We start from the raw sequence: 15,072 nt of genomic DNA, 5'->3' as shown, positions 1-15,072 counted from the left end.
TACCCAGTTGCAGATTAAAGTACTCCTAATACAGCTGATGCACTCGGGTTGTATTGTCCTGACCCGAATACAATTTCTTTGCATGGTCCCATACATCTTTGGCAGTGTCAAGAAACATGAAGTTTACACTAATCCTGGGTTCCATACTATTCCATAACCATGTGATGATCTGAGCATCCTCTTGCTCCCAGTCTTCATACTCGTGAGAGTCAGTGGAGGGTTTCTCCTCTCTTATATGTTTTACCTTCTTCTTTGCCTTCAAAAAGACTTCGATGGATTTAGCCCAAGGCACATAATTCTCTCCATTTAGTTTAATGGAGGTCATCTGAACATTCAGGTAGTCTGTAGGCACCATCACATTAGGTTTACAATCACTATTATCTCCCATTCTGTTATCACCGGTTCTGCACACTTATTGAATTCTACTACCACTGAATTCTGCACACTGCACATGACTAGATCACACTCGTCACACTGATTTCAGCACTTGTTGTTGCTGAAAAGTGTACTCTTTACACCATAAACCCTACTCCTACGGCTACCTGAAATCTCACCACTATATGATCACAACTCTTCATTCGAAATACACAAAAACAGCATAAACCCTCTCACACTACCGTCTGAAACCCCAACATATGATCTGAAACATACTTCCTATTTGATCCACAACAAAAATCATGCACATAAATCTCTTACCTTATCACTGAAGGAACAACCACACGAGCAAAAAATCAGTCCACACAAGACAGCCACTGCACCACACAGATCGGCCCTCTTCTCTTCATCGATTAGGGGAGGGCGATCTTAGAAACCACAGCAACCGACCACACAAGACACGACTGGAGTCATAGAAACCTCCAAGGGGAGAGGGCGATCACTCCTTTTCAGCCCTTTCCCTTATCTCCAGTTGAATGCAGGAAAATCAAGAGAAACCCTAGATAGGGTGCACAGAGAATAGAAATCTAGGCAGATAGAAATCTAGGCAGATTGGAGTGGCTCTGATACCATGTTATGATTCGGCCTGCCTTGGAGTTCTGTTTGTTTGAGATTAGTCACGTAGAGAGAGGTAGAAAGGTGGAAGAAATGGAGAGAGAAAAGAAGAAAATCTGGTTCGAATTGGAAGTCAAAGAACATAACTCCCATTTGGCTAGACATGTGCTTTTATTATTAAAATTAATGGAAAAGACATATGTGCCCTTATTTAAGTAAGGAGCACTGATTCTAACACAATATTACAGATCAGCAACCTTAATCTAAGTATAAAGACAGAAATACCCCTACGCTAACAGTTTCTTATGCTTCTTTGATATTGCCTCCTAAGGTTTTAGTTCAATTTCTCCTTTGTATACAGTTTTGAATCCTAAATCTGTATATAGGAGGTCGTCTCACAGCAATGTAGATAGGTCTACATTGTGAAGTTTCTCCTTGTTGGTACAACTGAATGGCTTAATGCTTAGTAGCAAAAAAGATTTAATCAGATTTATGGTGTGCAATTCACTGATATTTTTTCCCATGTTGCTAAAATTTCCTCTTTCCATGTTATCATTGCTATTGTTGCTACCTTGCATTGGCCACTATTCCAGTTAGACATCAAGAATGAACTCCTTAGGTTTCTTTCTCAAGGGAAGTCTGAGGCTCAAGAAAGCATTCTTGAAGTTAAAACAGTCCCTATGTGCTTGGTTTGATAAGCTCAGTAAGTCAGTGATTGAATTTGGTAAGAAATGATGCCAGTCAGATTACTATTGTTTTTTTCTGGACTTCCAAGGTTGGACATATTGTTTTAATGGTGTATGATGATGATATTGTGATTATAGGCAATGATGAGAAGGGGTTTTAGTGAGTTATAGGGGTTTCTATGGTTGCATTTTCTAATTTTCATACAAAGGATCTGAGAAAACTATGGCATTTCCTAGGTAATGAATTGAGATACTCTAAGATAGAACTATGTTTATCACAAAGGAAGCATGTAATTCATTTGCTTGAGGAGACATTGATGTTGGGCTCTAAACTTGTAGGTACATCTATGGATACCAAAGCATGAACACACATAAAATCTTGCAATTTTGTTTATTTAGTTTATTACTTTGCGTGCTTTATAGCTATTGAGAGACCTAGAGTGACCCTTTTAAGCTTAATTTACCTATCAAAATAAAAAGAAAAGGAAACTATTCATTGATCAAAACGACCTACAACAAACCATATAAGCAAATTCAAAAGATTAAAAAAATGATGGGTATTTTATCCGCTCATTTTCAAAAAATATAATGATATTGGTTATACAAGAACCAAGAAAATCGCAAACAATTTGATGATTCATTTAATGTTCTTTTGGAGAGTTGATTAGAGTGGAATAAACTCAGTAAACTTTCTTACCTCATTTGCTTTCTTAACGGCAATTTCTGATATCTCCAATCCTACAACATATCTTTCGGGACTAGCAATCGCAAACACATCATGGCCCTGTGATATACAAACAAAATAAATTTAGTCTTCCACACAATTAGTAGACTGAAACTTTTCCCTTCCTTTCTTTTCTTAGTCTTCCCCACAATTAAGGAGAAGTCTGGACTCCCTATGTCAACTCTAAAGATCAATTAGCTAATGTTTTCACAAGGGGGTTGAGTACTCTGCAACATGATGAATATGCAACAAGTTGAGAATGATTGACATCTAATGCCCATCTTGAGGGGGAGTGTAGTGCCGCAAGGGCAGAGTAGTATTTTTAATTTTTTATGTAATGTTGATGTCACCCTAGAATACAAGAAGAGGTTGTGAAAAAAGAAAAAACACAGCTGTAGAAAATCTGAGTCAACCCATATATTACAATTGAGTTTTTTGAACCCCTTGCTTAGCTAGACCATCTGCCAAGCAGTTGGCAGTTCTTCTCACCCACTTAACTCTTGTCATGTCCTTTGATAACCATTTAGATCGCCTGAAATCATTCCTCAGGTGCCATTGTCACCCCCTCCCCTTTCTTCAACCATTTCACTACAGTTCTCTCGAATCACCCTCAATGACTAGACTATCAATGCTCCTTTTCCTTCTCGACCCCGTATACTGCAGCTAATAGTTCTGCTCTTGCCACATTGCCCTATTCAGCAGTCCCGGAGTATAAGGCCATAACTTTTCCTTCCTCATCCCTAATGCCCCCCCCCCATGCCTGAGGGGCCTGGGTTACCCAAACAACTCTCATCAAAATTCAGTTTCTTCCAGTCGCATAATGGGGATGACCACATTTCAGCAGGTTTCTGTCTTCTAGAAGATGAAGCTGCAAAACAGCCCACGCCCTAAAAAAGTCTTCAACCTTAGAATTTGAACACAGTTTTATACTGTTTGCCCATTGTGCCACTCTACCAATGCTTCCTTGCTCCTTTCTCTTCACATATTCTTGAATTTCTTTCCTCCCAAATTGTCCTTAGTACCACTGCTCTTGTACATCTCCAAAGATCCTAACCCTCCTTTTAGTACAGCTAAAAACAGAAAGGCTAAACAATCCTTCCAACCGGTCAGGAGGAGACCAAATGCATCCAAAGAGGGAAGAAACCAATTCCAAATAAAGCTAACAAGAGGGCAAGAGATTAGGAGATGAAAGGCAGTTTCACCACTTAACTTGCACAGAACGCACTAGCTGGGGGAAAACACCAAGTTGGTCTTTTTCTTTGAAGCAAGTCGCAGGTATTAATACAGCCATGAAACACTTCCCAATAGAAAGCATTGATTTTCGAGGGAACATACTTCCTTAAATGAGAAAGGAGAGGATGAAGTGGCTATCAAAGAATTCAAGAAAGACTTACAAGAGAACAGACCATCAGAATTAAGACCCCAAACCCTGGAATCCAAACCCCCTTCACCCACACACTTTTGGCTCTTTAAATGAGAAAGGAGAGGATGAAGTGGCTACAAAAGAATTCAAGAAAGACTTACAAGAGAACAGGCCATCAGAATTAAGACCCCAAACCCTGGAATCCAAACCCCCTTCAACCAAACACACTTTTTTTTCCCTTCTTTTTTGCTACAATCTATAATAACAATAATTTTTTGATATGATCATATGATTAATATAAAATAAATTATTATTAAAATATAAATGATTAATAATGTAATAATAATAACAAATTAATTTCTATTCTCTTTTTATTTTTTAATCATTTTCTTAATAGTTTATTCATTTCATAAATTATAATTTTGATCAATTTTAATTCTTATACATTTTATTATTCTTTTGAATTATTTATAAATTGTTAATCACTTTTCACTATTTTTTTTATCGATGAAACTTAGATTATATTAAATATGTGAAAAAGCATTTTTTATCAGCAATGAAAATCATTTATTGATTTAAATATGAAATTAAGATACAATACTTTCCATAGCAAAGTAGTTTACAATACTACACAAAATAAGGATGGTCTATTAGCTCCCGGCTTGGCTTCTGCCAACCCATTAGCTTCCCAAATATGTGAAAATGCATTACCATAGTTTTCAAGGCGCCAAGGTGAGGCTAGGCAACAAGGGGGCGCCTTGTCACCTAGTCACCTAGGCAATGGATTTTTTAAGTAATAAACATAAATCCTAGGGTAGTTCCCTAGGTACCATAATCATATTTCCTTAATAATTATTCATAATTTTCATAAGAAAAGTATAAATTTCATGCTAAAGTAAAGAAACTCAAAATATTCACGAGAAGAAAAAGAAGAAAGAAAAGAAAATTGAAAAATCCATTGGAAGGAGAAAATAAAAAATAGAACATATGGAATATATGGAAGAAAAGGTAGAAGAAAAGAAAAGAAAGGGATGAAAAAAGAAGATATGGAAGGAGAAAAGTTCTTGATTAGACAAAATTTTAAGTTCTACCTTACTTATTGGTTCAGGTTTTGGAGTCCTTGAGGATTCAACACAATATTTAGCAATGCTTGTGTTAATTAAACCCCAACAAATAAGAAAATAATAAAAAGAAATTAGTATATAAACACACAAAATGAACATTTTAGTAATAATGCCTATTTTATAATTATAACTCAAAAAATAAAGAATAAAAATGTATTTTATAATAGAAAGTACAAAACTGCTTGGCAATTAGGCGAGGCAAGCCTCCAAGGGCACCTTGTCACCTAGGCATCGCCTTGACAACTATGAGCATTACAGGCTTAATTCAATCACCATAACATCAGCCCAACAACCAACAATATGTTACAAAGATGCCCAAAACAATTGCTGCCTATTTACCCCTTGTTTAGAAAGGGAGTCAACTAACCTATTTGCACTTCTTCTAGCATTCAGCTCTCTTGCAGCCCTTTCTATTTCCTTGAAAGCATTCTTGAGCATCCATGGAATGTCTGTTATTTCTTGCCCAAGAGATGATTACTTTGGAATCCCTTCCACCTCCACTTTTCTGAGGCCCAATTGCTTAGCTATCCTAGGACCTTGTAGTAAAGCCAATAATTCAGTTTTAATGGAGTTAGCCGCACCAATTGGCCTAGAGTAAAGAGCCAGCAATCTGCCCTCCAAAGTTCTAATTGCCCCACCAATACATGCCATACCAGGATTGCCCAAAGAGCTTCCATCAAAATTCAGCTTAACTTTACTACCTTGTGGGGGTTTCCAATCCATTTTTATGCTGTCTTTTTTTCTAAAGGACTGTGCTATCTCCTTCCAAGTCCTTAGAGTATCAGTTGCTATGAAACTTTGAAAGCACTCCATGTTTTTAATCCAGAATGCAACCTTCACTTTTGCCATTGAAAATTCTGTTGTTCCTTTCCTCCTAGACCACTCAAACCATTGCAGTCTTAGTAACTCTCCACATCAATCTTCCTCCTTTCTTTGATTGCCTTAGGAAGTTAGGTATGAAAATATCCGCCATTTCTTGGGGGGATATCCACCTAAAGTCGAAAAAAACACAGAAAACTCCCAGATAAGAGGGACAAAGGAGGAAATTAATAAGTGGGGTAGGCTTTCTCCACTTGTCTTACACAACAAGCACATATGAGGAGAGAGGCAACAAAAAGGCCTTCTTATCTGTAGCACATCACAAGCGTTAACCTTTCCAAGGAAAGATTCCCAACAGAAAGCTTGAACCTTAGGTGGGATAGGCTTAGACCACACTTCTTTCACAGAGAAAGTCCACCCCTTGTGAAGCAGGCAAAGTTCGGACTTGAAAAACAAGGAACAAGTAAAGAGGACATCTGGTGAGGGAACCCAAATTCTAGAATCTTCTGAAAGCGGGTCCAAAAAAGTAGTCTCTAGGATATTAAGAAGGTTAACCAAAGATGCACACTTGCTCTCCCTTAAACCTCTTCTAAAACCCAAGTCCTAGTTAAGGCCCAAGGGAGAGGAAATGCACATAAAGGACACAAGAACATCTTTAAGGTTAGAAAGGGAAAAAAGGTTAGGGAACTGATCTTTTAAAGGAGCTTCCCCTACCCAAAGGTCTTCCCAGAACCGAATTTGATCACTCCTCCCCAAATCAAAACCAAGTAGAGCTTAGGAACAAAGGGTAAACCTCATGAATTTCTTTCCAAGGGGAAGCTAAAGTAGAATGAGGGTTGAGTTTAGCATCCCAACCATTACCTCCCTGATCACGGAATGCTTGATATAACAGTAGAAGATCAAGACTGCAATCAGTCTTGAACCCTAATAGATTTTAGTTTAAGAAAAGCAGAAAAAAAAGTGAGAGGAAGGAGAAGGAAGAGAAGAGAAACGGGAGAACACAAGGGTTTGAAAGGACAGATTCTAACACATCTGCCGCTGCCACTCTCTTAGTATTTATAGGTTATGTTCAGTACATAGATAAAAGGACAGATCTGCCCTTAGTACTTACATGACAAATAAAGTAAATAAAAACTGAAATAACAAACTGACCCCAACTGACACTACTATGACTGAAACAAATAATTACACATGCTGTCCTACGAACACAGTGGGGACCACTGCTGTAGGGCCCACATCAGTGTTCTCTACACTCCCCCTCAAGTTGGGAGTAGATATTTATCATTCCCAACTTGGATAGGTCTGCCTCTAACTTCTTCCTTGGTACAGCCTTTGTGAGGATATCCACGAGCTGCATATTAGATGTGATATACAGGAGACACTTCTTGTGATGAGACCCTCTCTTGTACAAAATGTTGATCAACTTCAATATGTTTAGTTCTATCATGCTGCACTGGGTTGCGGGCTATATTAACAGCTGTCTGATTATCACAATACAGCATCAAGGGCTTCTCATAGTCAATACCCAACTCTTCAAGTAGTGATCTCAGCCATAGGATTTCAGCCACTCCGTTAGCCATTGACCTGTATTCCGCTTCAGCACTAGAGCGGGAAACAACACTCTGCTTCTTACTCCTCCAAGAGACAAGGTTACCTCCCACAAGGGCACAATATCCAGAGGTACCTCCTGTCATCAACACTACCAGCCCAATTGGCATTTGTATAGACCTCCACCTTCATGTGATTATTGTTCTTAAGCAGTATACCTCTACCCGGGCATCTCTTCAAGTATGCTAATATTCTCTCTGCTGCAAGGAGATGAGAAGTTCTAGGGGAATACATGTACTGGCTGACAACACTAACTGCATAACTAATATCTGGTCGAGTGAGGCAAAGATAATAGGAGCTTTCCAACCAATCGTTGGAACATAACTTTGTCTTCAAGAGGCTCCCCGCCCTTTGCACTAATCTTGTGATTTTGTTCAATGGGTGTATCAGCAGGCTTAACACCTAACTTTCCAGTTTCCGCCAACAGATCTAGAACATATTTATCTCTGAGAGATAAAGATCCCCTGTTTGAGGGACTCAATCTCACCACTATCATTTCCTATCATTACAATATCATCCACATATACAGCAAGCAGGGTCAGAGAGGAGTCCACCCTCTTAATGAACAGTGCATGATCTGACTGGGCCTGTACATAACCGAACTTTCCAAGGGCTAATCTGAATCTATCAAACCAGGCTCTAGGTGACTGCTTCAAACCATATAATGCCTTGTTCAGTCGGCAAACCTTCTTACCTGTCTCTATATCATAGAATCCAGGAGGCAATTGCATGTAGACCACTTCCTGTAAGTCTCCATTCAGAAAAGCATTTTTAACATCCATCTGGAACAAGGGCCAAGAATGATTTGCTACAAGGGATAACAGAACTCGGATGGTGGTCATCATATTGGCTGCTGGGGCAAAGGTCTCCAAGTAGTCTATACCATAAGTCTGGGTGAACCCCTTTGCAACCAGCTGGGCTTTGTACCTTTCAATGGAGCCATCAACATTATGCTTCACAGTGAATACCCATCTACATCCAACCGGTTTCTTTCCTTTGGGTAGGTCAACCAATGCCCAAGTATTATTTTTCAACAGGGCATCCATTTCGACTTGCATTGCATCTTTCCACTCTGGAACTGATAAGGCTTCTTGCACTGTTCTTGGAATAGGGAAATTGGCAATGGAAGTGAGGTAGGACCGGTAAGAGGGGGATAGGCAATCATAGAATAAAAACTGTGAAATGCAGTGAGTTGTAGATGTGGTGCAATGTCGTTTCCCTTTGCGGACGGCAATAGGGAGATCAAGGTCATCCACAGGAGGGGAAGTGGCAACAATGGAAGGTGTCTCAGTGGGCTTTGAGACTGTAATACCTAGATCTGGAGCCGTAGAAGGAACTGGAGCTGGCCTGGACTACCGATGACTAGGATCAACCTACCTGCATCGCCTGTGATAGACTCTCAACTCCTGATCCCTTTGACCACCCTCACCACTACAGCCTCCATCACCCAGTGGAATAGTTTAAGGAACAACCCCACTCCCACTGCGCTCCCCTGAGGAAAGAGACTCAAAATCCCACTCTCACTGCACTCCCCTTGAGGAAAAAGACTCAAAATCCCACTCTCACTGCTCTCCCCCTGAGGAAAAACCCTAGGATAATAGGGTGTCTCCTCAAAGAAGGTGATATCCATGGAGACAAACCTTTTCCCTGAAACAGGATCATAGCAGCAATAACCCTTTTGAGAAGCTGAACGAAACAGGTACAACCAAAGGTTTTAAGGGGAACGGTGAACAACTCCTCGTCTGAGTATAGAAGGGAAAAATGGGGTTTCATATCAAGAACCCGGGAAGGAACCCGATTAATGAGATATACTGTCATGAGGATAGCATCACCCCAGAAGCGAATAGGTACATTGGAGATAAACATAATGCTTCTAGCCACCTCCAAGATGTGCCTATTCTTCCTTTCGGCAACCCCGTTCTACTGCGGTGTATGAGGACAAGTGCTCTGGTAAATAACTCCATGGCTAAGGAGGTAGAAGGTCAATGGCTTAACAAAGTATTCCTTTGCATTATTAGATCTAAGGACTTTGATTTTGGCCCCAAACTGAGTGAGAATCATATGATGGAAGTTTTGAGTCAAAGCAGGAACCTCATCCTGAGAACGCATAAGATAGACCCAAGAAAACCGGGTATGGTCATCAACAAACAACAGAAAATATCTGTACCCACCCATAGAAGAGATGTGATATGGCCCCCAAATATCAGTATGCACAATATCAAAAGAATAATTACTCCTTTTATTACTCAAAGAATAAGAAATTCTACAATGTTTGGCAAACTCACAACTCTCACACCTCAACTTTAACAACTCAACAGATTCAAATAAAGCAGGAAACAAACTCTTCAAGGACCAGAAAGGCAAATGACCTAATCGATTATGCCAAAGCATAACCGGACTCACAAACTGATAAACAAAGGAATTCTTATCCACTGACTCTTCCCGACGAGAACTCTCTCCAAGCAGATAGATCCCATTCGTCTCACGGCCAGTCCCAATCATCTTCCTCGTCTCCAAGTCTTGAAAAACACATCGGTCAGGGAAAAATGTTACTGAACAGTTCATATGTTTGGTAATACTACTGACTGAAAGCAGGTTAGTATCAAGCTTAGGAACATGCAAGATAGAAGATAAAGATATAGTATCCGATAACTTGATGTCACCCTTGTCCGAAATGGGAACAAGAGAGCCATCAGCAATGGATACTCTATCTCTGCCGATGACAAGTGATAAGTAGTGAACAATGATGGCAAGCTAGTCATATGGTCGGATGCACCTAAATCTATTACCCAACAATTTCCAGTATTACCTGGAGCTGAAGCATGGTAAGCTGAGGCTCGAGTACCTGAATGTGCAAATGTTGATGTGGCAGGAGCTGATGGTGACTGAGATGGCAGAGCTAAACTCCCAACTTCCTTTTCCAACTGCATGAGGGCAGCCCGAACCGCGGCTAAGGTCTCTAGGGATGTGCCTTTTGTGCCTGATGAGGATGCTAAATCAGTGTTCATAGCCACATGAGCATTACCCTTCTTATTTCTAAGTTTTGTTGGGACCAAATGAGGATGGAGCTTCCAACAAGCATCTTTTGTGTGCTTGGGTTTCTTGCAATGTTCACATACCAGGTCCCGTTTATCTTCCTTCTTCCTGTCCCTTTCTGGATCACCCCCTGATTTAGGTTTAACTGAAAGAAGGGTAGGATCCATCTAATGGACGCCATAAAGGTTGCGGAATGGGTGGGCAAATTTCAAAAATTTCCTACCTTCTCCCAACTGGGAATCATATTCCCAAAGTTAAGAATACAATATTCAAGGATCCTACTTGAACCATAATCAAACCAAATCTGTACCAAAAGATAAATGGGAGGAATATACTTGATCCGGAGAAGCAGTATCTCCCAAAGTTGGTGTTCACGCCCAAAGAATGCTCCAAGATCCGTTCCTGCTGAAGATGACACAGCTGTGAATGGAACAGAACCAGCAGGGTGCGTCCTACACACTGGATCCTTCACAAGAATCCTCTGGAAGTACTAAACACTGAATCCTTCTCAGTCTTTCTTGCAAGACTGATGTCAAGAACAGATTTCTTGACTTTCTTTTCTGCAAAGATCTAATCTTGCAATGGCAGATGGCGGCGGCAGGAGGAGATCTCCAAAAACGAAAAAGGCTGAACTGCTTTTTCTCTTTTTCTGGAGAGTATGAATCAGATCAGATCTAAATTCGCAGGAGGTATCCTATACCTCTTCAAGGTGGTTCGAAATCTCCTCCTTTCTTCTTGATTAAGAAACCTCCTTATTAGGAGTTATCCCAATCCAAATCAGTATTTGGATAGGGGATAATCTTATCAGGAGGTTACCAGATTCAAATCTAATTTGAATTTGGTCTCTAAGAGTGGATAAGGCTAAAGGCCCAATCCTTTTACTAACTTTAATCTCAAATTCGCCCCAAGGATGGGTGATCCTATCAGCCCACCTCAAAATGGGCTTCTGGCCCATTAAGTGTTCAGTGTCTAATTACTTTCCAATCTGCTGCCCAGTTGGGCTTCTTTGTATGGCGTGGGACCCAAGCATTGATCTACACACCAGCCACATGGGTTCGGCCCAGCCTTTAATACAAGGCCCAGCCGAATTCACTGAAAAACTCAATGAACCCCTTGAGTCCATCATATGGACCCTATGGGCCCAACACTTACATTAAGTGGTCCCTGGGCCAAGCCATCTTATAAAAACCCAGGGACTGTGGGCAGGTGCAAGATTAGCCCATCAGATATTATCCTCAATGGTCTTACACTTAACCTCTCAGCCCTTAATGATCAAGCACTGCCCGACAAGAGAGGACCTCTCCCTCGGCTACAAGGTACAGTGCCGCACTCTCCTCTCACATGGATCCCGGGAATTAAAACCATTTGCAAACAATTCGAAACCGTACATATATATATAAATATATTAATTTTGCAAAACAAAATTCCAACGATTGAAATCAACTGCCGGCAGTTTGGTTTCCATCAGAGAGAGTGCATTCCCGATCATTACCCTTTGTCCGACAAAGTGGCTGATTCTGTCACTATGATCATCCACTCAGATGAATTCTCAAACTGCCCCAACATACCCAGGTTTTGATCCCCGCTAAGGATCTCACTGATTGGCATATCAAAGGCAGCCTGATCCAACACCTAGTGAAATGTCATAATCGAGTCTAGGGGTCAGGTGTAACTTTCCAGTTTTGCCCATCTATCTCCAAGGTTCAGGGCAATACTGGAAATCTGGTCCGGTTCAAGGATTCAAGTAATCCCATACTGCATGTGCCTCGGGTCTTACCCTGATGGCTGAGACAGGCCATCCCAACACTTGGTGGCACACCAGTATCAGCCTTGGCAGGATAAATCTCCCCAGACTTATCCAACGGCTGTGAACATTTAAAACTAACATGAGTCTATAAATGTCCAGTTTTAGGGTTTTACACAGAATTAAACCAAACAACATGAATCAAACATGCACTTTATTTATTTCCACTAAATAACAAAAGTACATCAAATCAGATTGAAGCTAAGGGCATACAAAAACTGTCTAACATTAACAGCTGTCAAGGCTGGGGAAGGGGGTTGAGGTTGCATCATGACTTTCCTCCTGGTCTCTTCACTATGCACTAGGGAGTATGCTTGAGAGAGGGTCACACTATCTCTGGTCAGTATCTGTTGCCGCACAATGTCATATTCTGAATTCAGGCCAGCTAGAAACTCAAACACCCTATTTGTCTCGACTTTCTTTCTGTGAGTCTGTGCATCTTTGGGACTCTCCCACTCAAGGGTCTCTAGATGGTCAATCTCATGCCACAAGGATTTCAAGGTAGAGAAGTAGATAGAAACTGGCTTCTCTCCTTATTTAAGACTGTTCACCTCACACTTCAATTCATAGGCTCTGGCAACATTAAGAGGTTGGGAATATGTTTCTTTCACAACATCCCATATCTCCTTGGCTGTCTTTGCCCACAAGTAATTTCGGTTGATATGTGGCTGCATAGAATTACATAGCCATACCATAACCAAATAGTTCTCTTGAATCCACTTGGTGTACATTGGGTCCTCCTTGGAAGGTTCTTTCACATCTCCCAAGAGGTAACCCAGTTTTCCCCTTCCCCCAATAGCCATCATGGCTGATTGGGCCCATTCCAAGTAATTTGACCCATCAAATCTCATAGTTGTAATCTGAAATCCAGTTTCAGATAAACTACCATAACTGTTGTTCCCAAAACTACTTTCTCCCTGATTTTTAAACTCTATCTTTGGTCAAGAATCAGTAGCTACAAACTGTTAGAGTCACTACACCAGAAAACAACACTTGGACAGTCGATCACAATCAGAAAACAGTATAGAATCAATGCAGGTCTAATCTGAAGCCAATCTGTAATCACGGTATATGCATGAACTAGTGCAGGTCTGATCTGAAACCAATCGGCAATCACAGTACCAAGCAGTCCGTACAAGTTTTTTCCCCTAGAAGAGCTCGAAGCCAAAAATAGGTCTAAAACCAGCTTAGAGAGCAATCTGAGATGCTGGAGCAGAATTAGGGTTTTAATCGTAGGTCTGAAATAAGTGTTCAGCCACACTTTCCAAGCAGTCCGTACAGTTAGGACCTGTCGTAGGGTCAATATGAAACCCTAAAATTGATCACCTCTGAGAGAAAACCCTAAAACAATCACTTTCCAAGAAGATAAAGAGGGTTCGGCCCAACCGTCAAACCCTATATTAGAGAGAAAAACCCTAAAGCAGTTTGGCCTATCCTTCTAGATAGGTCCAACTTATCTTGACTGATAGCAGTCTCTAGAAACTAAATAAAAACTTACTCAAAGAATGTTGTTCCTTGCCTTCCAGGGTTGCCTGAACCTAGCCTTCACTGCTTCTTCCTGATTACCAACACTCTGCAAGCCGTGGCAAGTCCTCAACAGCTGCGAAACTCTCCTGGTAATCTCCAAGAATCAGCTGACAAATACTGCTTCATAAGCTTCCAGCCCTAGCTTGTTCTCATGTGGTCAGCTTGACTAGTCACACATGAGAAGCCCTAGATAGGCTCTAATACTAAGTAGAAGATCAAGACTGCAATCAGCTTGAACCCTAATAGCTTTTAGGTTAAGAAAAGTAGAAGAAAGGTGAGAGGAAGGAGAAAAGAGAGAAGAGGAACAGGAGAACACAAAGGTTTGAAAGAAGGGACAGATTCTAACACATCTGCCGCCGCCACTCTCTTTGTATTTATAGGTTATGTTCAGTACATAGAGAAAAGGACAGATCTGCCCTTAGTACTTATATGACAAATAAAGTAAATAAAAACTGAAATAACAACTGACCCCAACTGACACTACCATGACTGAAACAAATAATTACACATACTGTCCTACGAACACAGTGGGGACCACTGCTGTGGGGCCCATATCAGTGTTCTCTACAACAACTATGTGCCATAACCTATCTCTTCCAAATGGGAGCCTTCATAACCATTTACCCAGGAGAGCAGCAATTTTGAGAGTGATGTTTCCCAATCCTAAACCCTTTAGTTCCTTAGGCTTGCAGACCTGTTCCCATTTAACCAGATGATCCTCTTTTTGTTCCCTGGTTCCCACAAGAAATCCCTCATAAATTTCTCTGTCTATCTAGCAATTCTTGAAATCATTTTGTTACTTATTAATCAATTTATTAAATGGCTAATTGTCATTTCAAAACTCAACATTCAGATTTTAGAACACTCTTTACATTTAGATATCAGCAACAAGAAAAGTTCACCAATTTCAGTGTACCTCTAAAAGCAATTATTACAGTTTCAAATGTCAAACTTCAACACAAATGAACAGGCATAGCAATAAGCAAAATGTGGTGCCAAGTTCAAGTGAAGAAGATGAATTTCAATCCATGGCACACAGTGTGTATGAAGCATTATGGATGCAAACAAAGTTGCTATCAGTATCACTCGTAATCCTGCTCAACATATTCCAAGCACATAGAGGTTGAGCATCACTTTATATATGAAAAACTTCTAGATGGCCAGATTTGTACTCCTTATACCACCACACAATCTCAACTAACTGATATTCTCACTGAAGGAGCTACCAAAGTGTGCATATTGGAGATTGTAAGCAAGCTGGGCATGATAGATATATTTCCACCAACTTGAGGGGGAGTATTAGAAGTATTAGTGAGTCTTATTTCCCTTGTGTAAAAGGGTATTTTGGTAATTGAATATGTGTTGGGCTGAGAGGGAGATATATCTCTTGT

The 15,072-nt window shown here is 40.5% G+C and overlaps 1 protein-coding gene across 9 annotated transcripts in view; it reads right to left on the bottom strand.

The window, feature by feature from the left end:
• HOL3 (S-adenosyl-L-methionine-dependent methyltransferases superfamily protein) overlaps window positions 1-15,072 on the bottom strand; it is a 56,601-nt gene that overhangs the window by 26,743 nt on the left and 14,786 nt on the right. For 7 of the 9 annotated variants that reach the window (XM_088961974.1, XM_088961977.1, XM_088961976.1 and 4 more), the window contains one exon: window positions 2,374-2,460. The exons of the other annotated variants lie outside the window; for them this stretch is intronic. In XM_088961974.1, coding sequence (XP_088818100.1) covers window positions 2,374-2,460 — 87 coding nt within the window. The remainder of the gene's footprint in view (window positions 1-2,373; window positions 2,461-15,072) is intronic. 9 annotated transcript variants of the gene reach the window in all.

The sequence above is a fragment of the Nelumbo lutea genome, chromosome 1, assembly GCF_056320005.1.
Source record: "Nelumbo lutea isolate HS-2025 chromosome 1, American lotus-T2T, whole genome shotgun sequence".
Classification (NCBI taxonomy): domain Eukaryota; kingdom Viridiplantae; phylum Streptophyta; class Magnoliopsida; order Proteales; family Nelumbonaceae; genus Nelumbo; species Nelumbo lutea.
The sequence above is the reverse complement of the archived record's forward strand: the minus strand, read 5'-3'. Positions and strand labels throughout refer to the sequence as shown.